Genomic DNA, 27,834 nt, shown 5'->3' on the forward strand with positions numbered 1-27,834 from the left:
CACAGAGATCCCCCCAATAGCTCCCTTTTCAAAATAAATCGAAAAACCCCATTAAAAGATTTCTTTAAAACGTATGTTTATGTAACTGTCACCCAAATGTGAACTCAAAGGATATATAGATCCTGCGTGTTGCTAAATGGAGGGGAAGTTGGCTTTTATGGAATCTTCTCTGTCGCTGCGGTGCTCCCCTTTTTTTTATGGCTTACCTGAGCTTAGCTTATGTGCAGATGTTGGGGTTATATCAGCACGTATACATGGGTATATCGGGTTCTATATAAGCAGGGCACATTGTTAGGACAAACGGCCCTTGAGATATATAAATAAACTGCCTCAAGATTAGTTTAAATGGTTGGCGACGTGCCTTTGCCCTCGTTCTGCAGTTGCAGCTGCCGCTGGTGGAGCTGCAGCTGGTGGCACTGCATCCTGCGACGTGGGGTGACATCCCTCCAAAGTCCTGTGAGTGCCAGTGTGTGACCGTGTGCATGTGTGTGGATGTAAAGTGGCGCTTATTCTAACAGTAAGAGAGAGAAACCAACACAAAAAGCTCTTTGGCACTCGTCATGGGTGGTGGCTGTGAGGGGAGGGTGTGTAGGGGACCAATGTGACCCCCCAGCAAGTAACCCCCACCCCCAGCCCCAGCCCCAGACCCCACCCCACTCAACACGCCCATTATGCTCATTATGTGCTTTGGTACTTGGCTCGTTTTTGTCTTTACTCTTGCCAGTGTTTTCTCCTCGTGTTTGTTTGTTTGTTTATCTTGTTTATTTGCTTTTGTGCCAAATTATTTGTCGTTGCTGGTTCGCTGTTCTTATGCTACTTGTTATTTGAATGCTTATTGCTTTTTCCTGTTTCTGGTTCTATATCGTCTTCGAGGGAGACCCAAGAATTTGGATTGTCCAGATTTTGGATGAGAAAACATCCAAATAGGATTTATTTTAATGGAGATAAGGGAAAGAGAGCAAGTTAGGTCTATAAAATAAAAAGAGACAGCTAGAAATATTATATCCGGTACTTACAAGGTTACCTACATTTTCCCCTTTTTTTAATACTATGTTATAAACATATAAAATCTCCATAAAACTTCAAGAACCAATTTAACTTAAAACATTAAGAGGAAAAATCCGAGAATGTCCGTCAAGCCTTAACCCAATCTTTCAGTAAGCTGTCTGCCCTCCATCCTGGGGCTCTGAGTTCCAGAACACCAGAGTTCCAGAAAGCAAAAATAAAAATAAATAAATAAACGAGAGCGGGGAGCAGCAGATTAAATGACAGACAGCTCACAGCTCCCCAAGCGAAACTGGAGCAGAGAACGCCACCCAGCCAGCCAGCCACTTCGAGAGAAATGTCCAAAAAATGTCAATTTATTATAGTGAAATCAGCGCAGGACACACACAGGACCCAGGCAGGACACACGCAGGGAGAACGCGTGACCAGTGGCATAAAGCCCACCCAAAAATATCCTGGCCCCATGGCCCTCCTCCCTTTGTCAACTGTGTCATATGTATAAATACTTTTTAATCTGAATTATTACGGTCGGGAAGTTTTTTCTTTGCTTGATTATAATTTATTCACATAAATTTCCATGATGCATGGCATTTAAGTGGCTCTGACAGGACCAAGAGCATTCGAACTCTTCCCTTAGATGATTTTAGGCCGGCTCTCGGCCCTCGGCACTCGAAAACAGCAAATCCTGTCAAAGCCCTTTTGCCAAGCAGGATGAAATGCAAACAAAAAGCATTTAACTGAAAAGGACGCAGCCTCGAAAAGTTCGATCCGAAAATGGGATCAAGGGGACTGCTCGTTTCGATTGTTTAATTACTTAAATAATCAATAAGTGGACAGCGGTTTCAATAAATATTTATAGATGTTAGTTAAATAAATGATGTAACTAATTGATATACTAATACTAATTGATTAAAGATTTAAATGTTTTGTCCCTGGGGGATTAAGAGCTTACAATATTCATATTTCTTCAAATAAAAACAAAGAAATGATATGCAAAATATTTTTTAACAAGCAAGTATTAAAGTCTCTCCTTGAATTAAATAATTAAATAATTAACTACCACTCCTGCCACCGAATTTTCGTGGGCATGACATACTTCCGCTTCACATGAAGGGACTCTGCGGTCGCCCTCAACCCTGAATATCCACCGCAATTTACGTTTTTCTTTTTAATTATAAATAAAACATGACTTTCTGTACATATGTCGTAAAAAAAACGAATAAACATGTTGCATAACAGGCAACAAGCAAACTATAAATTCTCGATGGAAACATGCACCACAAGCAGCTGTTCGAGCTTCGAAGCTTGTCCTCCCTCGGGTGGCAAAGGAAACAACAAGCTGCATTGGCTGGACTTTTCTTGGTGGCCGACTTTTCAGTGTGTTTGACCAACATCGTCATCGAGCTGGGCCAAGCTTATTGTAAACAGAATGTGATACCATCCCAGACACACACCTATACCCACACGAATGTGCACCATCATCGAGTGACTCCCTGCCCTGTTCCGATACCAAGTCCGACCACAATTCCTGCTCTATCTCCACACGACCGTTGCACATTTGCACTTTGTCATTTTGTGTTAACTTTGTGCAAACGTTTGCACCGCAAACTGTCAAAATGTGCAATTAGCTAGGTTAAATGGCTCACCTCAGCCATGGATCATATGCATATCGTTATGAGAGGAGCTGCAGGCAGCCGGAATTGCAATTAGAATTTAAATTAAAATTAAATAAACACAGTGGTAATGCCAAAAGTAAGAGGCTCACACGTTGTTAGTGATGTGTTTTATAAAATTAAAATATTTCTCAAGCATAAACTTGCTATTCTTAAGTTATGAGGATCACTTCCGTAAAAGAGGGGGATCTTAAGAGAGTTATCAGGATCACTTCCTTTAATCTGTTATAATCAAGCCACAAATACCACTCGGTTAAACCTAATCAAGTCCAACTGTACTCCTTATATCTTGCAATCAAATTAAAAACCCCAGGAGATGGAACGACTTTTATTCAATTACACCACCGTCTGGCATTAATTAAACTTGTACGTTCGATTATTGGAAAATTCTCCAACAGGTCGTCGTCGTCGTCGCCGCTGATGTCGATGTGGATGTGAAGTGGATGTCGTGGTCGTCGTGTGTCAACTATGTCGTCGCGTGTTCCACTTTTCCGAGCAATAAGCTGACTTAAGCCTAAACGGCTTAGCGTCCCTCCGAGTGGTTTGCCATTTGCTGAGTGCCTGCATCAGTATCTGTAGCTGCATCTGCTGCATGCCGTCTTCCCGTTTAATTGAAATGCGAATGAACTGCACACTCCCCAGAAATCCACTTTACTCCACTCCAGGTGGTTACCACTCCTACATCCAGCTGATTGTCATACCTGCATTCCGGCGTTCCAACCCTTTCTCATCGAAAGCCATCCTGCTGCAGATTGCTCCGCCAATGCCTGGCATACCAATGGCAATTTCCAATCACAAGTGCCTTGGGTCAAGTGCCTTTCTTCAATTACCACATTTGCCAGCCCATAAATTTTCGGTCTATGGCATAACATTTTAATAACTTTTAATGCAACAGATTATGGTCCATTACGGCCTGCGGGATGCTAAGCTTATTAATTATGAATTTCATTTTGCCGAGATTCGATTGGAGTGCTGCCATAAAGGGCTGTACCTACGACGAGTATCATAATTTATGGATAAGCCTTACGTATCACTACTCTATAATTTTTTATGTTGCATGTTGTGTCCGGCGTAACACTTTCAGAACAATGGAATAATTCACAATTTGTTGAGATGGACACATTCATAATTTGTTCAGCTCCCTTCAACACAATGCCCCCATTTAGCCTCTCTCGTTCTTTTTTTTCACCCACTATCTTTTTATATATGGAGGTGGGATATATGTGGGGGATAGTACGTTGAAAGCCACAGAACATTTCAATGGGTTTAATCAACTTTATTTCTGCTGTTGTCTTTTCTGTCACTGAAAAGTTCGTGACTTCGAACAATGGCGCCACGACAAACACTGACGCCCAAAAAAATCGATAATAAGTTGTTTGTAATTGTTGATTGTTGTTGCTGTTGGCTTTGTTGAGGATAAAGTTTTTATTGTTATTTTGTTTACTGAGGTTACTTGCCAGCCAGTGACCGAGAGTTGTCCATTAAATGCCAAGCTAAAATATTTCACTAAAAGGTCTCTTTTAAACAAGACATGGAAGTCAGGATATAGAGTTACGCCTCGAAGGCCGGTGGTGTAAGGTTCTATGCATTATAAATAGAATAATCGATTATGAGATTTAACTCGCATTAATATTTAAAAGTGCCTTAACCGAAATTACATAATCTAGCATTGGCTGTCGTGCAAATTGTAATTACTCATCATCCTGGAAAATAGTTGCACACACTCCCTGCCGTCCACCATCAAATTTAATGGAATTTTCAATTAACTCTGCTCGGCTTAACCCGAATTTCGAGTCGACTCGTCGTCGAAAAGTGTTGGACTAGCATCTAATTGGATTGCCGCTTGATTTGGACAAAATTGCAAATTAGGCCATTAAAGCTGATCCAACATAAAACGTGCTTCAAAATGTTTGCCGTTCCCGGTTTGCATGTTCTGAGGTCCATCAAGTATCCGACATGTGGGCTGGACTCTCGACCGCAACAACAACTCCCGCCCAAGAGTATGCAAATAATGTTGCCAGAAAATGCCCGCAACACTGTCAACTAATTTGAACAGGAAAATTCCCGCAGGATGGCCAGGGATGGGGGCGACGAAGTCGAAAAACTAACTACCAACAAATTATTAAATTGACTGAACAAGTCACTCTAACAAAAAAGATGCAAAAAGAAGATACAGATACGGAATATGAAAAGTTACTGTAGTAAAAATATGAAAAAAGTTGAGAGCACAAAATGAAATGCACAACGAACTAGACAAGACCATGGCTTTGCACTGCTAAAAATTAGTAATAGTTTCAGAGGGTTTTAAATTTATTATCTTTAATCAATAATATTTTGAATCTTTAAATGTCAAAATATTATATAAATTCATATTTTTTACCCTAAGTATATCATATTTATTCCCGGTGCTTTAAGATTGAAGAAATAAAAAAAGGCGGAAAGGATTGGTCTTGTTTTGGGTTAGTTGTTGGCTTGGGCTGTCAGTTGGCGCCATTTCCGGCCGCCGAAGGATAGAAGGATTAACTTTGGCCAGACTGCAGTCGACGGCTCTCGAGCGCGGTTTGTGAAAATTTATGCCCCGGAAGGCATAAAGGATATCAGCGGGGGAAGGCGGATAGAAGGACAATGAAAGCATACTATAAACTGATCTATGGTCAGTTGTTTCTACATTTTTTTCCCTCAATTCTCTCTCGCTTTCCCTTTCTGACTAAAAAAGTCCCAAAAAGTTTTCAATTTAATAAAGTTTTGTGACATTTTTGGTGCAAAAGAAAAATAAACCCCAACACCAGAACAAAAAGCAAAGTCCTATTATAGAAATGTTATACAAGCGTTTTAAATAGATTGAGGTCAATAATTGTCCTGGCACATGTGGGTTAGATAGAGACAGAGATATAAACGAGGAAAGAGAGGGGGAGACTCACGTATAGTATGTGGTGTATCGGTACCAATTTGTATATGAGACCCATTTACATGCCTACTTCTTAGGCCTGTGCTAGTTTGTGTTCCCATTACTTTTTGTATCTAGTGTCTTGGGGTTTATTTTTGTGCTTTATGGCCAAAGTCACGTAAAAATCGAATAAAAGTATAATGAAGACCTACCAGTGTGGAGGAGGAAAGGCCAAAGCCATTGAGTGCCTGTATGTGCGGTTTCCGGATATGTTGGGTAGCCTTGCCTTTCACGGAAAAATGAGTTTTCACTAAAAATCAGCCAATCAAATTTAAATGAGACCAGTTTTGGAATCTAAATGAAAAAAGAACGAAACAGCTTAAGCCGACCACAGAACCCAGGCTTCTTCTTCAAATCCTTTTTTAAATAAAGCCTTTTTCCCATTTAAGCCGATTATTTGGAACGAACATATGAATACATCTGTCCAAACAAGCATATAACCGCATGTACATAACTAATCAGACCCAAATCACTCTCAATGTCTGTTTATATATATTCAGAGTCACAGAAAAACGACGAAATTGAATTTTTGCGGTTCGTATTCATTTCGTTTTTATTCGAATTCATTTTTCCTGCATCGGCCACTCGAGTCTTTGCATGTTGGAATACATATCAAAATTTGGCCAAAACTTGTACTCACTTGAAAAGTACACATACTATATATCTAAAAACGAAAATTGCATTTTACCCTGACTTGGCCACAAACTGACAGCCACAATAACAGCAGAAAAAGAAAAGCCAAGAGAAGACAGCCAAAAGACAGTCTTTGACATGCAACAATAAAAATTCGTTTGGCCCATTGACTGGTTGACTGGCATTCGGTTTTTTGGATGTGGTCTAAAGTAATTGTACTGGAGAATACCTTAAAAAACTAATTTATTTAGAAAATTAAAATATAAAATGCTCTGACTATATATGCTAATCTAAAAATCCTGTAAGCCTGTTCCAACATTTTTTCAACCAATTGACCGGATTTCTCTAAATATCATATCTCAAATATAATCCATATCTTACTATAATTTTTATTTTACCAACTAATTTTCTTAAACTTCCTAAAAAACCTAAAACTTATGTTAGAATTGACCCGAAAACCTCTAAACTTTCTATTCGACAATCGTAAATCTGTTTCGGGAACCGTGTTATTTGGCAAACTGACATTTACAGTCGCCTGGGCACGCAGCTGGGCGTGGTCCTTGGACTGAAACAATCCTATATTGCCACATCAATCAAAATGTTTGTAGTTGTGATTGTGCAAGTGTTGAGACAGGACAGGAGGGCTGCACGACCGAGGGGCAAGTCATTGGAAATGACTGTCAAGTGGGTGACGATAGATTTTTATTTTAGATTGTGCCGAGCTTATTGCTTTCCTCGAGGTTAATTAGTTTCTTTTCTGTGGAAGGAAAACTAAATTGAAATGGTTATAAATAGTTTTCTAAGTAAAGAGATTAAATAATGTATTTGTACTTAACAGAAAAAGGAACTAAACTTTGTCTAAAATATATATTTGGAAGGATATTAAAGCTAAATATTAAATAGTTTCAGTTTGTAAACAAAAACTATATTTTCTTTTATTTATTTTCCTTTCAGTTGTCCTATCATGGGCTGCGTCTTTGAAGCGGCCAAAGAGCAGCCCCAGAAACCGAGAAGCAAGCAACCGAGTCGGCATCCATGCCGTGGCAGCCGAGGAGGAGCCAAAGCCGCTGCCAGAGCAAACAACCAAACAGCTGAGGACATCGAAATCAAGGATAACTATCAACAAAATCGTAAAACGCAAGTCGAAACACAGACCCAAACAGAAGCCGAAGCCGAAACAGAAACAGAAACTGTGCCCAAACATCTAAAAGCGACAGCTCAAGTGCTTTTAACGATACCACAACAACAGAAACAGAAGCAGAACCAGCATCAGCATCCGAATCACAAGCAGAATCAGAAACATCCTAGCCCAGAGAAGAGGCCCTCTGAAGTGGCACAAACGCACAAGGACGAAGGAGGCGAGAACGCGTTGGCGACACACGGAGGCATTGTCGATAGGGCCAGAATCGAAATCGATATTGCGGCAACGACGAGGCAAGCCAGTTGCGAGATCAAAGGGCGGGATGAGCAGCAGCAGCGGCATCAGCAGCAGCAGCAGCACTTTAACCGCCGAAGGAGACGTCATCCGGCGACGAATCCGGCGGATGAGGCCACCAACCAATCGAAGCCAAATCCCTCGCTCTCCCTGCATTTCCAAGCCCTCGCCGCCCTAGCGAAAAAGCTCCAGCAGCATCAGAATCAGGACGAGGTCCGAGGACAGGAGCAGCTCCATCAGCAGGATCATCAACTAGCCTACCGGCCCTGGCAGGTTGAGACGCCACCGCCGCCCGTGGGGCATCCGGGACACCCGGGGCAGGTGGGCTGCACTCTCAGTCCCCTGCCTGCCACCATGTCGGCGGCCATTTTTGCAATGGCGGCCACCTCGGCGGCTGCCTATCAGTATCTCGGCCAGCACTACAAGCACTACAGCCAGTCTTTCAGCTTCTACGCCGCCTCCAGTGTCATCCTGATGCTCTGCTACCTGACCAGCACATCCACGGCCGCTGCCACCCAGTCGGAGACGGGTGCCCTCGACAAGCATCCCATGTAAGTGTGTCACCTCAAAAAAAGGATAACTCGGGGCTAGCTTTAGTCTTCATTCAGGTTAAATTATTTATGAACTTTAGTCAGAAAAAGGTCTTTGAAACTTTACTTACTTTATGAATTTTAATTAAAACTTAAAGAGGACATACTAAACTAAAACTTTAAGCACTTTAATAAGACAAGCACTTTTTTTTAAATAGAAATAGATAATTTACAAATAAAGTCTAGAGATTCTTGATATAATATTTATTTATAATATTGAAAAATATTCTATTTCAAATATTGAATATTGAAATAGTATTCCCCAAAAAGCATTCCATTTTATTTGATTACCACAAAATACACTCAACCTCTAAACACTCCCTTCTATCTATCTATCTATATGTCCATGTATCTATCAATCTTTTCGCCTGGCAATCCTTTCCACGACACGTACAAAAATTGTTCTATTTATTTTTTCCTTTTGAAATTCTTTCAGTCATGGCATCGATTGGTCGAAGTAAGTTAATGCACACCTTTTTCCTGCTCTAAAAGAAATATGATGGAAGAAAATATAATATCTGGAATTAGAGCAAAACTAGAGTTTTTAGTTTTATCTTCTATTTCCAATTACGAAGTTTTGATTTATGCATAATTCATTGCTATTTTCAGTTTGTTTTCCCATCGACATAATTGGTTTCTTGCTGAAGTTTTGCATGCAATTTGAAAGAAAGTTTATTTTTTGGCCTTTAACGCTTCGTCAATTTGTGGAAAAGTCAAAGCTGCCGCTTGCCTGGAAAATTTCTAACAATTTCTATGCAAATTCTACAATTGACAACCAATAGAGTTTTGTGGGTTTTTCACTAACAAAAAAGGTGTCATTGGTTGCCGCTTCTTTTTTTAGGTTTTAACATTAACTTTTAATCGGCTTTGATGTTCGACTTTCCCATCCATTTACTAACAATATTCCCATCTATAAAAAACACACACAACTGTTGTACATAATTTTAATAATTATATTTTTATTAACAATAACCATTTATTATATAGAGAGTGAATAAATCCACGAAAACTAATATCTCTGCTTCCCCCTCAGATTCGACGAGTCCAGTTCGGATAAAGAGATATTAGATTTATTGCTTGAGAAGAAGCGCTACGACAAACGATTACTGCCGCCTGTAAATGGTAAGAAGTTCAAAAACTCACTCAGCACTACCGCTTTGTTTCGTTTAAATATCCAATTTCCCTAAGTGGAGAGCGTGGGCGAACAATGACAGCCAGAATTGCAGTTCATACTTAGTTTGGCTCTTGTGCCATTAAGCGAAAAGGGAAAAACAAGGATCGGGACATTTGCAGTCTTGGCTTGCCAAATGACAACAATTGGCGAAGTCAGGCCACGATGTATGGACGCTATAAAATCAATTAAACTTAATGGCAACAATGTCCTCGATGTGTTGCACAAAAGAACTTGCATCTTTTGGGGGCACGTGGGGCTGCAGAAAAGTATCTGTGGCCCAGCATCTAAGCAATCACATTACTTTTAATAAGTTAAAGGTTTTTGGAAAGTAATTACAGAAATTCTTAGTGAACAAAGACTCGATAATACACTTAATGTAAATAATTGTAGCAATTCTCTATCGAATTGAGAGTCTTTTTAAAATTAGTAAAATCTCCTAACATATTTACAGATGAAGACTTTTGCTGTGGTTTGCAATCGCCGGATATGGCAACTAATCAAAATGCACGGAGACCACACAATCGCGGTTGGTGTCTTGATTTTTAAACTATAACTTGTACCATAAAGTTTTGGCCTTTTTTTTATTCTATTTATTCTATATATTCAATTAGGAGTTTTTTTTTTGTTTTCTTGGCACCAACATTTTTGAAAACTTCTGTTAAATTATTTCTTATTTATTTCTTTTTATTTAAAAAAAAAATTATCTTTTTCTTTTTATCAATTTTTTATTATCCTCCTATAAGGTATCCTATAAGGTTTCTATAAATTCCCATTTATTTCTCATCATTTATTAGGCACTTTGACGGTGAATGTGAACGTGCTGCTCCTGAGCTTAGCATCGCCCGATGAAAGCAGCTTGGTAAGTCCAATCAAATTCGAAAATACATAAATTCCTTTGTTATAGAGAATACCAATTATTTGCAGAAATACGAAGTGGAGTTTCTATTAAATCAACAATGGAACGATCCGCGACTGCAATATGGCAATAAGTCTCATTATGACTTCTTAAATGCTCTGCATCATCATGATAGCATCTGGACGCCGGATACGTATTTCATTATGCATGGCGATTTCAAGGATCCCATCATACCAATGCATTTTGCTTTAAGAATATTTCGGAACGGGACCATTACGTACGCAATGAGGTGTGTGTTAGTCTGCATCATACCATTCCTTTTCTTTTTTTGTATAGTGTACACAGATTTGAATATGAATGAATTTTTTATACAAAAATGTAGGACCCGGACCGAGGACGAGGACGAGGCCGGTGACGGGGCTAAGCGGCTTTAATGGCGCCAGAAAATGCAAATTTTTGCGCTCAAAGTTCATATTCATTAGGGAGAGCAAGATGACAGGCAGAGCGGCAATATTTTTTTATTCTCACTGGTTTATTTTGTTTGTTGGTTTGAGTGCTTCTTTTGCTCAATTTTCCACAATTTTTCATCATTTTTTTTTTTGTGGAAATATCCTGAAAACGAGCCAGACGAGAAAAAGCTAGCCGGCAAACATACGAGGCTGTAATGAAAAATAGCACAAGGAGTAGCAGGTAGCCAGGTAAAAGTAGAGGAATATAAGGAAAAATGTAAGAATGTATGTAAATATTTGGTCAGGACCAACAAAACCTACATATGTATGGCCCAACTTTGTTCAACTGGCACTAGGAAGGGAATACTTTTTTCCGACAATATGGCCAACATTCGCCGGATGCTCATGTTTGTCTTAGTCTCCCCTATTTCTCCTTTTTTCCCAACTGGTCTACATTTTTAATTCAACAGAACTTTTCCAATTGACTGCATAGCGCAAAAGTGTCGTCCAGCAATTAAAATAAGTTGCAGTTGCCATTTACTTTCCCTGAATTTCCTTTTTGCTGTTTGCATAGCCAACAAGGAGAAATGTCTGAAAACTTGTCGCCGGGAAAGCGACAGCGACACGGAGTGCAAAATTATTATGAATTGATGCTGGCGGACAAAGAGCGCGATATTAATTGGCAAAGACAAGTATAAATTCCACAGAGTTGTAAGGTCAAAGCTTGGACGTTATTACTTTCGCTATTCACGTTTTTAGGGGAAATTAAAAATGCAAGAAATAATAAATGCTTTCGCGTTTTTATTACTTTTCAGACGTCACCTGATCTTATCCTGCCAGGGGAGCCTACATATATTTCCATTCGATGATCCCAAGTGCTCCTTCTCAATGGAAAGCAGTAAGTAGACTAAAAACCACATTTTAAAGGTATTCATTTCATGAATTGAATATGTCTAATAAAAAATATGACCCCAGTGGGTCATATGGCCCTCCCAACCATTTTCGCGATTTTTGAAGGGGATCCTCCAGATTCAAGATTTTGATGCAGATTTACGGAGAATCGATGTACAAATCGTTTAAGGTATTCCACTTAGAAATCAGATGGGTTTTGACAAAGATATGGCCTTCGCAGTGGGTCATGTGGTCCTCCCAAGCATTTTCACGATTTTTGAAGGGGATCCTCCAGAAAATTTGACGAAAAATCGAAAAAATATTTTGCTTCCAGATTTTGATGCAGATTTACGGAGAATCGATGTACAAATCGTTTAAGGTATTCCGCTTAGGAATCAGATTGGTTTTGACAAAGATATGGCCTTCGCAGTGGGTCATGTGGCCCTCCCAAGCATTTTCACGATTTTTGAAGGGGATCCTCCAGAAAATTTGACGAAAAATCGAAAAAATATTTTGCTTCCAGATTTTGATGCAGATTTACGGAGAATCGATGTACAAATCGTTTAAGGTATTCCGCTGAGGAATCAGATTGGTTTTGACAAAGATGTGGCCTTCGCAGTGGGTCATGTGGCCCTCCCAAGCATTTTCACGATTTTTGAAGGGGATCGATCCTCCAGAAAATTTGACGAAAAATCGAAAAAATATTTTGCTTCCAGATTTTGATGCAGATTTACGGAGAATCGATGTACAAATCGTTTAAGGTATTCCGCTTAGGAATCAAATGGGTTTTGACAAAGATATGGCCTTCCCAGTGGGTCATGTGGCCCTCCCAAGCATTTTCACGATTTTTGAAGGGGATCCTCCAGAAAATTTGACAAAAGGTGTACTAAAGGCCAAGATAGCCATCTGGAAAAAAAGTCTTCCAAATAGATGTAAAAATTGTTTAAGAAAAACTTATAAATAATATGAGAGAGGAGAAAGTGTTGAAAATTAAGTTCAAGATGTTGATGCGATGATGATATAAAAAAATGGGCAGACGAGCGTGTTGACTGCCACTCGAGGGAAATCTTTGCCTCCATCTGCATTCGTCTGTGTTTGTATCTGTGAGTGTGTTTGTGTATCTTTGTATTTTTGCAACAATGAAAATGGAATAGGATGGCAAAAGGGGCGCGTCTAAGGGCGGGGCTCAACGACAAAAGCTGACAAAGTGACTAACAAGGCTGACTGCCTGCCACACAAGCGGCACAGGCGGACTTGTTCGTGTTCATCACACTTGAAGAAAATCAGAAAGGATAACGTAGGTCACCTTTAAGATATTAGAAAAATACATTTAAGTATTAATTGTTTGAGCTTTCCTAAAACATTAAAGATACTTGGAACCTTTTGCTGTCACTAGAATCTCCTATATCTTTTTGGTTAACCGGATTTATTTTAAAGTGCACCTATGCTGTTGTAGGCTTTTTTGTCTTTACATTGTTTTGGAAAGTTGTTTCCGGTTTGCAGCCCCCGAACCCCCATCCTGACAACAACAGCCAAGAACGTGAGCAACATCGTAAATTACTTTGAGGGGCTGGCGAGGCAGAAATGCCGCCACAGGATGAGGTCGTTCTTGCCGAGATTTTCATCTATGTGAAGAGGAAACATCGAAGTGTTGTGCCTTTTGGCTGCTGCTCCTGATGCTTGTCATGGCTTGTTTGTCAAATATGATTTAATTTGCTGGGGCCGCCCAGCCAGACAATATGCATTTGTGTATCCGTGCCTATTTAGATTAATGCCATTAATTAATGAGTTAGATTGACGACGATGCGGGGATTACTTGCGCCTTGAAAATGTGGTCTAAGGGAGATAAGCGTTGAGTGCTTAAAGCCAGTTTGTTTATTTTTTTGTCTTCTACTCGACAGTTTCCTATGAGGAGGCGCAAATCAAATACGTCTGGAAAAACGACGAGGATACTCTGCGGAAAAGTCCATCGCTGACCACACTGAACGCGTACTTGATCAAAAATCAAACAACGGCCTGTGATCAGAACAGCTGGAGAGGTAAGTCCTTTCTACTTCCGATCACCTCACCTGCCAGTCACTTCATTGGCTTGTACTTTGTATTAGCCAAAGATTTAAGCTGGGAAAACATTATGCTCTTCAGTATTGTAGTGATTTTTTGGTGAACTGGTATTTATAAAAAATATATGATTTTTTTTATGTCCACAACATACAAAACGGCGTATTTTGAGTAATTATTTATAAAAACCTTCTCAGTTCTCAGTACTCTCCATCCTTTGGCTTGGCTTTTAAAATTAAGTTTTTTTTCTTGATTGTCTTGATTTACAATTATTTGTAGACTCAGACCTCGGCTAGAAATGCTTTTGCAGCTTTTACATTTTTAAGCAAAGAATTTACAAACTTATGATGAAAGAAATCCAATGCCTATCTAATGGTCTAATCTTTGTCTACCTTCCCACTCCTCCTCTATTTGATTGAAACGCTACAAAAAAACCAACAAAATATCCAAAAATGTATGAAAACTAGGGAACTACAGCTGTCTTAGGGTCGATTTAATCTTTACCAGAGATCGTGCATTCTATTTCACCACCGTTTTTATACCCGGCATTATATTGGTGACGTCATCTTTTATAACCTTCTGGCTAGAATGGAATGCCGTGCCAGCTAGATCGATGATAGGTAACAATATCCAAAAAAAAAAAAAAAAAACATAAAACCAATAAAAACCAAATCAACCTACAAAAGTAAAAACCAAAACCATTACCAATTTTTGCCCTCGCTCTCTCTATATCTCTCTCACACTAATTAAAACAAAATAAAATAAATACTTAATTTTAAGAAATTAACCTGAACTTAAAATCAATTTTGTACGCTATTGAGAATTGATTTACTTTCCGCCTTTCGTAGCATTTGCCTTTTTCGATTGCCGTTCTGTAATGTAATTTGTACAATTTTATGATTTCTGATTGCCACTTTACCATTTCATTTCAATGCGGCCAACAGTAGTAAGCCAATTAAGCAAGAAACTACCTAAAACGACCAACCAACACCAATAAGATTTTAGCGTTTAAGTTTTCATCCAAGGTTTGCTGCATGGGTTCTGTTTCTTGTATTGAGAGCCAAACCACCCCACGCCCAAGTTCGAAACCACAATTTTAGTTTTTCAAAATATTCTTTTTTTTTTCTACAAATTCTCCAATCAACGAGTAGTTCAGCCAAACAAAAGCCAAATCGAGAATATAGTCTAGGCTAGAGACTAGGCCCGATAACCTCTGAGATCTATGAGCCTTACGAGCTGCGTCCTTTACCATATAGCCTCTCTCTATCTATCTTTATATATGTATCTCTATCTCTCTCTGTCTGTCTCTGTGTGTGTGCGTGTGTTAACCTTTGGCCTTTGAATTTGTAAAATTCTGGCCTTGTTTCTTAAGGTAATTACAGTTGCCTACAGGTCGAGTTGACATTTACCCGTGATCGTGCGTATTATTTTACAACCGTTTTCATACCTGGCATTATATTGGTCACCTCGTCGTTTATCACATTTTGGCTGGAATGGAATGCAGTCCCAGCCCGGGTTATGATCGGTACGTAACAAAAAAAACCAAAAAAAAATTCTATCAGAACTCTAAATTAAAAAAAAAAAAACTGAAAATATAACAAAAATCGTAGTCTTCCAAAATCACAAAAAAAATAATAGCCGTTAAGTGTCTGGAGAGTTTTAGTCAAAATTTAAACGCAACCACGAGACAATTGGCCTAAAGTTTTGAATTAAAAAGTGATTTCAGTCTAGAAGAGAATAGGACCATTTAACTCATTAAAAACATTTAAGTTTAGCTAGCCGCTCGAATTAAATGGATTCATTACTTTACTTCTTACAATTTTTATTCCAAAACTTCATTTGATCTAATTTTCGTTTACTAACTTTTTGCACTCGTAACTTCTTTGAAACATTATGCATTGCATGACCTTTTTACCATAAACTAGGTACTTTTTGGCTTAATTTTATTAAAGAAGCTTTGGTAACAACATTAACGAAAAGTCAAATAAAGAGCTTCACACATTTGATGCTAAAAATACGTACTTTTTCACTTAAAAGTAGAGATTAACAAACGTTTAACTAATACTTGAACTTTTAAACAATGATTAAAAAAATATTAAATAGTATATATTTTAAATGTGATTTTTTGTTAGTGGTAGGGAAGCTCTCAAAGTTATGGAGCCTAAACGCTCAAAATATTCATATCCTAGTCTCTATGATTTTAGCCTCCACTGTTTATGTGGAGTGAAGCAAGGATAATGCAATTATTATGCCCTCTATCCCAAAGCCAAAAGCGAGAAAAGAAAACCGAAATAAAAGTAAAAAAAAAGAAATGAAAGCATCGCAAAGGGAATGTCAACCGAAACATCAGACGTCGTTGGCATCTGGTCCTGGCTCCTGGACAGGACAGGAAGCCGAGAAACATGGACACGGACATTTCCTGGTATTTGCCTGCCCGGCCTTGTGGTCCGCTCAACAGTCCTGCCATGATGATGATGATGATGACGTGGAGCGGTGGCCACATCATACATGATGATTTATGCATAAGCCATATGGGCAACATGGACTAAGCAAATAGGGCCGAGAGCCCAACTGGTCTCTCTACACATGTGCGTGTAGCGCAAAACTACAAAGTACAGGAGCGAAAGGACGAAAAACGGCCGGCTGGGGATTAAAAGTAGCTTAGGACTTGACTTGACTTTAAATTGAACTAAAATATATGCACTGAAAGAACAGTGAGTCGGAGAAGGCACTCATTATTTTGGCATTAGAAATATTTGAAACAAAAGAGCAATAAAATCCACGAAAGAGCCCTCTCATTGTGAAGACATTGCAAAGGGAAAGGATGATTCAATATCCTGCTGCCATTGTCCGGGCAAGGCAAACACAATCAAATGACATTTCGTTGACAAAAGAAACTAAATAAATAAATAGTCGAAAAAAGCAGCGAAATGGCTGATGGCAAGCGATGCCGTTTTGTTAGTCAAAGTGCTGACATTGCATGCATTTTCCAACAGGAACAGGAGCAGGAGCAGCTCCTTTCTTACCCTCCCAGCCAGGCAGGATGGCAACATCTTCCTGCCTCATTTGTGACCCGCTTGCTTGGCGTTTGAGCTTCATCCTCAGATGCATTTGCAGTCGAGTGGAGCGTCAAGATTTCCTTACTGCCAAAAAAAAAGGATATAGAGGGGAAAAAAACGCGGACGTAACGCTGGCAAATTGAAAATCGATGGGGTCCTGGATGCAGCCGAGCGAATGCTGCAAGTGCCGCTTGTAGCATGCCAAACTAGTTAAACCCCGTTGCACTCAGGCCAGGCTGTGTGGCAGCCAGCGAATTGTTGACGCAACTAATTAGGCAACTAAGATTGATAATGTTGTTCGAGCAGTTTAATTTGCGAATTGGATTTTTATGTGAAATAGAATAGATCACATTAATCAAATAGAGTTAACGATGGTATGATAAATGAACATAGTAAAAATTCAACAAATTTTAATAGGGTTTCCAGTGACTTTTAATGTATATACTATTTAAAGATCTAATCAAATTAGTTAAATAAAACAAACTAACAATCTCTAAAAGTACTAAAGAACTCATTTAACTAAAACTTCCTCTCATATACTTCCGTAGTTTAGTTTACTATTTTTTTAGCTTTTGCACACTTTCTATTATTAAAACCCCAAAAAGATAAACTCAAAAACAGGCACTCTATATATAAGTTATAACAACTCCTGCCTGAGAACCGGACCGGACAAAACTCAAATGAAAAACTTTGTACATATGCAAAAACTAATTACTGAACACCGAACATCCAGTTTCCTTTTGTCCTGTACAGTGTACACTCCCTGTTACCCATTATGATCCTGCCCAACCCCATGCCCTGCCCCCCAGAGTATGCAATACTTTTCTAATTACGTGTCAAACGGCTAATGCAATTTCTCTACAATCTTCAACTTGAACAACTAACTGCGGGAAACAAACAACATCATTGCGAAGGCGTGACAACAATGCTGAATTTCTTCACTACCTCGAACGGTTTCCGGAGCACTCTGCCGGTTGTTTCCAATCTGACGGCGATGAATGTATGGGACGGAGTGTGCATGTGCTTCATCTACGCCTCGTTGCTGGAGTTCGTTTGCGTCAATTATGTGGGCCGTAAGCGGCCGCTGCACAACGTCGTTTACCGGCCGGGCGAGAATCCCGTAACACAGGTAAATTAAATAATAATTTAATCCGATTCACACCACCCAACCAACCTCCCCAGCCAGCCCAGTCTGCTCCACGCCCTCTCCCTACCACCGCCCTATGAAAGAATCCCCCAAAAATAAAAGCTAATTTCGTATGCATTTTGAAAGCAATTAAATATGAATATTACATGAGCGTACAAGGCTAAAAAAAAATGAACCAAACCAAACAAGTATAAAGTATAAAAACGAACATAACACAACAAACACAACCTTCAACAAAACATTCGTACTCTATAAGTTATTCAAGTTATTTGTTCTACCTTTTCGCTTAAGAAGCCAGAAACACCTGAGCCCAAAAGTCATACCAAACAAATAAAAATGAAATGAAATAAAAACTCAGTCAGAAACAATTCGATAAACGCCATTGTGTTGCCGTCCCTCTCGTTCTGTATGTCTCTATCCTTTTCTATCTATATCCTGTTTTATCTAACAACGTGTTCCGTCCAGTCTTTTTAAGGTTTTTTTAGTTAATAGAACTCCAACTTAGCATTTTGTACAACAACTTCTTAAAATAAAACTAAACGTATCCTGTCTGTCCCATATATTAAATAAATCGATTAAACAAGATCCTTAATTTGTTTTTTGTTTACTTTTCTTTTGGTTTTTGTCCTTAACCAAGGACCCTGTCTATGTATGTGTAATATTGTGATGATGCTCAGTTGTATTATTTGTTTGCATTTTTATTAAACCCAAGAAAGTGACGAAAGATAATCCATTAATTCCCCTCTACGATAGAAATCTAAATATCTGTTTTATGTTATGTTTTAATTAATTTTCTAAGTGTTGTATAATACATCAACCCCGATTAGTTTGCAAATATCCTAACAAAACCAAAAATTAATCTGAATAATAAATACAAAGTAATTGAAATGTTTATGTGCCCGTGGGTAGGTATGTTTATTTAAATGTTATCATTATTTTTTTTTGGCCAAAAGCAAATAAATAAAAACTTTAAATTGACAATTAAAAAACAAATAAGATATGCATTTTGTTTTAATACAGGCACTTTAAGAATTAAGAATAAATCGTTTAAACGTTTATTGCACGTTAAACATTTTTGTTTGATGTGATTTAAAAATATGTAGTTCATTTTAGTGAGAATTAATTTTGGTGGAAAAATACTGATTTATGGGTAGAGCTTCGGAGCACCGAAGTGGCAAGCTCTCAAATTTTTTACCTTTTAAAAAACTGCCACCAAAATTAATTGTCACTCCGAAAATTCCATGCATCATATGATACATTTTGTTTTCCTGAATGAAGACTTTTATTTTAAGAGTACCAAACAAAAAATGCGTAAGCAAAACTGAGAAAATCGAACATTGTTCCCAATTTTAGTGATATGCAATTAATTGAATAACCAACCAAAAAGAAACTAAATTTATTTTCAATAATAGCAGCTAAGTGAGAAATAAAACAAGAAACCAAAACTAAACCCAACCAAAATGACAACCAAACAAAACTTAAAGTGTGTTTTGAGTATGAACATTGTTTTGTGTACATTTTTGCAGCGTCTTCCAGCAGTACTAAGCAGGATCGGAGTAATTCTTGCAAGTCCTTTGGTAAGCTATCAACCACAACTCATGCACCACCCTAGCCTCCCCCTGCCCCCCCAAAAAAGAAACCAAAACAATAAAAATTAATTTAAACAAAACCATTTAGCAGCACACAGCAGCAAAAACTAACTGAACACACACTCACACAACCAAACCAAAACACACACTGGAACACCCGAGTCCTTGCTCCTTTTTCCCCAAAAAACCAAACCAAAAACAGCGAAAAGTAAACCTAAGAAAAATGGCATGCGAATTTCGCTTTGATGAAATGTATTGACAAAGTTTTGTTTCGATTTTGGTTCTTGTGTTTCTCGAAACATTGTTTGATTTCATTTTTCGAGCCAAATGGAACAACAATGAAAATAACAATAATCATAATTTAAATTTAAATAATTACCTAGTAGATTCGCACTCGCTTTCAATGTATATAATTCCATATTTAAGACAATATTTATTTCCATAATTTATTTACGTTTTTTGCTTTTTTTCCAATCCAACCATAAAGAAAAACTCTTAATGTAATTAAACACATGACAACAAAATCAATGGCTAATTACTATGCGTAATTTAATTGTTTTTGAAGAATCTACTTTTACACCAATTACAAAACAAACAAACTAGCTTCGGGTGGATCCGAAGTATGTATACTCTTTTTGGCTTTCCAAACATAATCCCATTTTTATTGTAGGTTAAAATGTACTTTAATTCTTAATTGTTCAAGTGATAATAAGAATTTCAATTAACCTTTTCGATTTTTTTTTTTAAAGATAAAGCTTTAAACGAAACTGTTTAGTTTTGATCAAATAATTTCTTAAAATCTATATATCAATTATAAAGCCTAGTTTTTGTTTTTTGTAATTTTTAAAGTCTGGACCTTATACAGTTTTGTAAAATAACAATTGTTTTAAATTAAAGGGATTAACTGTCGAAAATATATCTACCAATACATCATTTATTCCAGCATATGTAGGTCATGGTTCTACACAGCCATGAGATTAATTAATTTTGTATATTCACCGCCATTAGGTTAAGTACCTTTGGATTGACATTCATTCCGATCGGATCATTTTTTCAGATTTTTAAAATACATTTAAAGTAGTGTACGCACTTCTGTCGGTGCGACTCGTTTTACAAAAATAAGCAACCAACCCCACACGCAGAAACAACAACCACAATCATAACAAATGAAACATCATCAAGTTAAAATAAATAAATATAAAACACACTTTAAGGTCACTTACAATTGGGAAAAATGTTACGAATGAAAATTGTAACAAAAAAAGCGAAAACAAACGATTACCGAATAATATGGAAAACTATTTTTTCTCCTTTTACAAAAAATATAAAAAAAATACGAAAACAAAGAAATCGGAAATCGAATAAGCTATAAATCAAATTTTGTTATTTGCTTCTGATTTACATTTTAATTTTAGTAAATGAACTTTGCCATTAAAAAATGTATATTTAAATTATGTTTTGTTGTTGATTTTTTGACACGCTCTCTTCTTGAATAAAACAAATATTTCTTTTGGTTTAATCTAACAAAAAAACGATGATTTGGTGCCGGAAATGTTGGCCACTATTATTTATGGTACTAACAAGTAGTGGCTATAACATTTTTCTTTTTGCCTATTTTGTGTTGTCTGTGTGTGCTTGAAAGCTTTTTGTTTAGGCGTTACGTTACGTTATAGTTTTAGTGCATTTTGTGCATCTGGATGTTCGTCAATAAATATAAAAACACACTTATGCAATTTATATCCAAAACACGAAAAACGTAGTTTGTTGGCGGGTATATTTTTTACGACTGCATAGTATGTGGGAACTTTAAGGAAAACCAATAATTTGAGGTGCTTGTGAGTCACCCTGCTTTTGATAAGCAGTAAACTGCTCGAAAGTGTTTTCAAGCAGTAAAGTAAGCAGTGTTTATTGTTAAAACCCGTATTTTCAGGATTCTTTAACTAATTGGCTTATTTTAAATGATAGGAAAATAATAAATGTATTTTTATTTGAGTGAATTTATCGAAAAACAACTACCTTTCAACTTTTTATTACAAGAACAACTCCACTAACCGCTCTTTGAGAAATTGCTTGAAACTCCCACTTAATCTCATCAATTAACCCAATTACTTGTGTGGCCTTCGATTATCCTGACTAAAAGCACCTGTGTCTCTTTCCGACAAATTGTCTTTCTCTTTCCCATGCTCGATAAAAACAAAAAAAACAAAAATCACTCCAAAGAAACTCCAAAAATTTCTCTACCAATCCAAACAAAAACAAAAACCAACTGTCCCCATTCCGAACAACCTGCTCTATAGGCAATAATCGAACGCGAATTTCATGCTGCTTTGTCCTCCGAAAAGGCAAGCGCCACGGCCACGCCGGCAATGTCGGTGGGCGGAGTCACGCCCATGTCGGGGGGTGCCACCCCGGCCACATCGGTGGCCACACCCGGCACCCCAAGGACCGTCGACGCGGAGGAGTTCTTCGGCGGGGGAATGAGGTGGCAGGAGGCGCACGGCGGAATCATCGGAGCGGCGGTTCAGAATTTACGGGCTCGCTCTATAAAAAGGAAAGCGGCAAGGAGTCCATCTACTTCCGTATCCCCGATGCCAAGTGGTCGGCCAGCGGAGCACATTTACGAAGAGCCCGGCACGGGCACCACCTCCAGCACAAAGGTGAAGTTCAAGGATGAACTGAAGGAGGAGCAGGAGGCGTCGGCACTGCGAAGATCCGTGGCCACCAGTACCCCAGCTCTCGTGGTGCGAATCGAGGCTGAGAGCGATTTGGAAGCGGTACAAAAACCTGTACAGGATATGGAAATGACGGAGCGCCAATTGCAATTACCGTTGAAGCCGCCCCGCCGCAAGGCCTCACGCTCCAATTCACCGGCCTCCGTTTACGGCGAGTGCAGTGCCATGGAAGATGAGTCTGCGGATAATCCTGCCCAGGCAGTGGAAGCTACCGTGAGTAAAGGACAAAAACCAGCACACCAAAATCGTTCCTGAGACTAACCCGAAATGAAAAAACTAAATCGTTCTTCTTGTTGTTGTATGCACATCCAACTAATAACTAACCATAACAATGTAAAAAGCAGAAGCCAAAGGAAAAACGTCAGCAAAAAAGTTGGCCCAAAGGCGAACATTGAAGTTCGTCCCAGTCCCTCGCTCTCTGAGTGCTCCCTTCACTAACTAAACTTGATTGCCTGCGGTTATTTTGATTGCCATTTGCCAAACACCCACAAATGCACCCAAACACACTCAAACACGCACCCTCAAACTTTTTTCTTCTCAAGCCAAACTTGCAATCGAACTTTAAATGAAAGACTAACAATGGGTAACTGAGAGTAACAGCATTAGCCGTGAGGATTCGACAGCCAAAGAAAACATAAGGTTAACCAATTAGGTTTAAAAGCTAGGTAAAGAGTTGGCTTTCCAATTCAGATGTTTTCTCAACTAATCGCCCTAAAATACGTGTTTAAATTCCTAATGGTTCTTCAGGTGGACTTTTAGTGTTTGCAGAATACTTTGGCTAATGAGAAATTAAGTTTTCTGAAAAGGTTTAAGAGAATTTGTAACATTTGACTTCAAGTCTTAAGATTAAGCAGTGTGACCAAGCTTAAAAAAAATAAAAAGTGTTGAAAAGTACAAAAAAATACTGTTAGATCTTCCTTATCGATAAGATAAAATGATAATTATTTTTAAATAAAACTCCCGTTTAAGAGAAGCTAGGCATATCCTTGCCTTAGCTCCTTTAAAAAAGACCTTTTGACCATCAAGATTTTAAACTCTGCCAACGAATAAATCATGAAACTTTCTCCCCAAACGACTCCAAGTAAATCAAACTTATCGAAATGAAAAAGGGAAAACCGCCATCAAGATAAGAATGAGACCTGCATAAAGCAAATAAACCGAGTCAAGTGGGCGTGATGAAAGACCGGGCTTCCAGCGAAACTATTTCATGGGGGAAACGCTGACGACTGCTTCCGACAGCCAGGAGAACAGACTACCAGAACACCAGAAATTGGAGTAAAGAAGTTGCAGGAGCCAGAACGGAAAACAGTCAACAACAAGGTGGCTGGGAAAATGTTTTCCACCATTAGCATGTAAATTAAAAATGGTGAACGCGCTTAAATTGGCGCCTCGCCAGGTGGACAACGCGCCGAACAGGACAACATAATTATTCATGAGCGCCCCAAAGTGGAAAATGCCGTAATGAGCCCGAGAGCAGCGGAAAACCAACGACACGAAAATGAAACACAAACAAATGGCAGCCAAGGATGCGACCGAACTTGGAGCGAAAAATGTAAGGAAAGCGAAAATGTAACCGAAACCGAAAATAAAACAAGGAGCAACATGCATCATAATAGCCGAAAATGTTCTCGAAAGGATGCGCAAGGATTTTCAACTGACAAACTTTTCCTGAACCTGGCCCTGGGCTCTTTAAAGCTTCAGGGAGTCTTATGCAAATACCACGAAATTCTCAGAGGAAACGCTGTTTTTTTTGTCCTTTCGACCAGGACTTTTTCCTTCGCCAATGCTAATTGCACTGGGCATATAAATCTTCTCGCGTCATACATATTTCAAGTGTTTTAACATCATTGTGTTAATAAAATTAAATTGTGAAATAAGGACTTTGGGGAACATTTAAGAAAACTTTCGGTACTTGTTTAAGGTTTGTGGAGGTATCTTATAAAGGAAGTATTGTCTTTAGAACTTAAGGCTTTATTATTCTATCCTATAATACTAGTGATGCTTAAATATAAACAAAACAAAGGTTACTTTTTAAGAAATTAACGGGAAATATGTAAAGTTCCGGCACAGCTTCGGTGTTTAATTTAGGTCAACCACTTTATCCGGCTCTCTGGCTGCTTAAACACACCCGCATAATACATCTTACCTAAGTAACTGTTTCCTCCCGGCCCATTTTCCTATTTTCCCATTTTCCCAACAGCACAACCAGCCAAACCCAGCCACACCCCATTTTACACCATCCCCCTTTAGGCCACCTTTGACTGCATTTGTGCACTCGGCAAATGGCCACCAGCAGCTGCTGGCAAACAAAGACAAGTCAGTTGCCAAGCCAGCCAACTACCCGAAATCCCCCCCTGAATCTGGTGGCCCGGATGTTTTCTGGATTTTCCCCTGGCTCGTTGGCGTTTCAGATGCAACTCTTGCAACTCGTGCTACGTGCCACAGTAGTTGCTATAAATTGTAGCATACTTTCCAGCGGACGCAGTTAATTTCTTGGCCTGCCACCTACGACCCATCGGACTATTTATATTGCTCACAAAAATTTTCGGTGTTAATTATGTTTACAATTTCCATAAAAGAGGGTGCACTAGGGAGTGCAATAAAAGATAATACTTTTTTTGGGTTATATTTTACTGTTATTTAGAATATTTTAGAGATATATTTAATTAAATATTAAATTCTACACATAAGCTTTTAATTTTAAATGTGTTTTATAGTCAATAGCCTGTACATAGAATAGCGTTGGCTTTGTTGTGTTCTGAGCCCGACACCTTAGCCTAGATGTCCTTGTAAAGCACGCTTTTCTCCCAACAATTAAGTGCACCAAGCTCCACAGATATCTACCTTGAACCCTGTATGTTTTCATAACGATTCATTAGACATTAAATCACACACACATAATCTAACAATTAATACAATACCAACACGTTTTCAATTTGATTTTTATTATATTTCGAAATTCCCATCACTTGAGTTCCAATTATGGTTTTCAGTTCACTTAGAGATTCTAAAACACAGCAAAATTCTCATGCCATTCTCATATCAATCGAAATACAAAATCCTATACAACTTGCTACAGCTTAAACAAATAACTAATGATTAAAATACTGTACGTGCAATAAAAACTTACAATTAGTAAAATTAAAAATAATTTTTAATAAATACTATTTAACTGCGCTGTGAGCATAAATAGACCGTCGTATACTAAACCCGAATCTGCTCTTTTTTGCTTTTTCAAATGCTGCCACTGATATAAATAAAAAATATCTAAACTAACAATTTAAAGCCCGTAAGTACTGCTGATCAGAGAATATTTAATGACACATTTTAATTAATTTTTTACGTAGTTACTATTGTAAAAGAAGCAATGCTAAAAAGCATTTCGAACGCTTTCGTAATAAATTCCGTAGTGTTTTCAATTGTTTCAACTTTTGTGCCACATGTTTTTAATAAACTTTAATAAATGAACTATTCTTTTCTACCTTTTTTCATATATTTTTTACATACTTATACGCTTTTTGCTGGGTTTTTGCAAAAACGTAATGCAAACAACCAAAATATGTAACCAAAAACTGCAACTGCCAAACCAATTTTACGTTCTTTTTTTCGTATGCGTATGTGTGTGTATGTATGTGTAAATAATTCCTTCTTTTAAACCAAAAAAAAAACCAAAATACAATCCAAAAAACCAAAAAATGTTTCACCAAATTGTATTTGACTTGTAAACTTTCCAAAAACTTGTTTGCAATTCATCCACACCCACTGGGTCGACACGAAAAAAATTAACAAATAAGTTTTTTAAATTTACCGCCGTCTACCAGGGCGAAAAGCGACGCGACGCCGGGGCACCTAACGAAATTGTGGCATGCACCACCTGCGGCGGCAGCAACAGTCCTTGCACCCACTCGGCCAACAATGGCTGCGCGACGGAGGTGAGATTATTCATTAAAAGTCAATGGAAACTATAAGCCAGAAATGAATTTCTTTAAGTGTATACATTCTAAAGGCTTGCTATACAAATAAAAAAATTTTATTTCTGGTATAAATTAAAATTAAAATGGATTATTATCTAACCAGTATGTTAATTTTAGAGCTGCTTCGTTCAAGTGCGGAAAAAGGAGCCACCACATCCCATTCGAGTGGCCAAGACGATCGATGTCATCGCTAGAATTACATTTCCAACTGCTTATGCCATTTTTCTGATATTCTTCTTTGTACACTATAAAGGATTTTCGTAAAATTAAGTAAAACCAAGAACTAAACTAAAAATAATGCATAAACATACGTATAGAAACGCTAAATTGCCGAAGCAATGCCGGAAAAGCAGACTCAACCGCTTCGTAAAGTAAATTTGTAGAGAAACCAATGCAAAATGTCATGAAAAACTCGTTTGCTAAGTTCTATGGCCTTGCAAAGTCATCTAATTTTAATGAAACAAAGGGAAACACAAAGTACATCTAATTATTAATTAACAATTATTTAAATGGCAAACACAACATGACAAAAACCAGTGATAAAAAAAGTCAAAATGAAAAAAATTAGTTTAAACTGAGTTGTTAATGGGGAAAAACAAACCGAAAACCAAAAAAGAAATGAATAAGTTGTTAATAATTAATAATTACGAAAGTTAAATTTATGCAAATGAGCAAAAAAAATACGAATGAAACATTTTCGACTGCCTTTTTTTAAAAATAGTAGAAACAAAAAACGAAATGCGAAACTTTAAAATTAAATTTGCAAATTTTTGCATATGCTCGAAAATGCATTAGTTAATTATACCAACCAAAGAAACACTGTCTAGCAATTGTAATATATAATATTTAAACAATTTATTAAGCAAAGAAATTTATGCTGAAAGTACCAAAATAAATACACGATCCAAAACGATAAAAGACCTAGCCTATAATTACGAAATATGAAACGCAAACCAAACAGCTTTAAGGCTTTACCTATTTGAGTAGTCGGAATGATATAAACCTGTTTATACACATATACAAAAGAAGTTATATATTTACAAGAACTCTAGTCAAATATTTTGAAATCGAATTCAATTTTGTTCTACTTATTATTCAATTCAATGAGTTGAAATGCCTCCGCATATGTCAAAGAATAAACAAAAACACACCATATGTTAATAATCACAAAAATTTTTATGTTATTCTATTATGTATATACTATTTATTTAAATGTTTAGTTAATTTTCTGTTTATTTTTTTAAATAAATGTTCAATTAATAAAGAAAACATATTCTCGCATCTGAAAAAATCATAGAAATGGAACCGCCGCAACGTAGATCAAAGAAATGCTTTCCTAAAATTCAGGTGAAATGCAAATTAAATAAAATCTATTTAACTTATGTCATCCCCCAATTATATTGTTTTAACCAAAGCCTTTTTAAGTAGCAGCAGGAATTGCCTAAAAAAATTTTATTAAAATACATATCAAAGCTCATAAAGATACACAAAATGAAAGCAAACTAAAATATTTACACTATAAAAGTATATGACATAAAACTTTAAAACTCTCATAAGTAGCTATGGAACATATGCCAACCCAACTATAAACTCACAAAACTAACACCCAAGTATTTTAGATA

At 37.6% G+C, this 27,834-nt stretch overlaps 1 protein-coding gene across 10 annotated transcripts in view; it reads left to right on the forward strand.

The window, feature by feature from the left end:
• The window catches only part of pHCl-1 (pH-sensitive chloride channel 1), a 45,841-nt gene extending 18,348 nt beyond the window's left edge, over window positions 1-27,493 (forward strand). For 2 of the 10 annotated variants that reach the window (XM_070279771.1, XM_070279773.1), the window contains exons 4-17: window positions 7,213-8,244; window positions 8,720-8,740; window positions 9,317-9,405; window positions 9,909-9,983; window positions 10,252-10,316; window positions 10,382-10,602; window positions 11,578-11,660; window positions 13,555-13,692; window positions 14,179-14,331; window positions 17,685-17,899; window positions 19,444-19,494; window positions 21,849-22,451; window positions 26,060-26,170; window positions 26,330-27,493. In XM_070279771.1, the coding sequence (XP_070135872.1) occupies window positions 7,223-8,244; window positions 8,720-8,740; window positions 9,317-9,405; window positions 9,909-9,983; window positions 10,252-10,316; window positions 10,382-10,602; window positions 11,578-11,660; window positions 13,555-13,692; window positions 14,179-14,331; window positions 17,685-17,899; window positions 19,444-19,494; window positions 21,849-22,451; window positions 26,060-26,170; window positions 26,330-26,476 (2,994 nt within the window). In that variant the 5' untranslated portion in view covers window positions 7,213-7,222 and the 3' untranslated portion in view covers window positions 26,477-27,493. Of the gene's footprint in view, window positions 1-7,212; window positions 8,245-8,719; window positions 8,741-9,316; window positions 9,406-9,908; window positions 9,984-10,251; window positions 10,317-10,381; window positions 10,603-11,577; window positions 11,661-13,554; window positions 13,693-14,178; window positions 14,332-15,083; window positions 15,237-17,684; window positions 17,900-19,443; window positions 19,495-21,848; window positions 22,452-26,059; window positions 26,171-26,329 lie in introns of all 10 variants that reach the window. The other 8 variants (XM_070279772.1, XM_070279775.1, XM_070279777.1 and 5 more) reach the window with 8 other exon arrangements.
• Window positions 27,494-27,834: the final 341 nt, after the last annotated feature.

This window comes from Drosophila bipectinata, chromosome 3L, assembly GCF_030179905.1.
Source record: "Drosophila bipectinata strain 14024-0381.07 chromosome 3L, DbipHiC1v2, whole genome shotgun sequence".
Lineage (NCBI taxonomy): Eukaryota > Metazoa > Arthropoda > Insecta > Diptera > Drosophilidae > Drosophila > Drosophila bipectinata.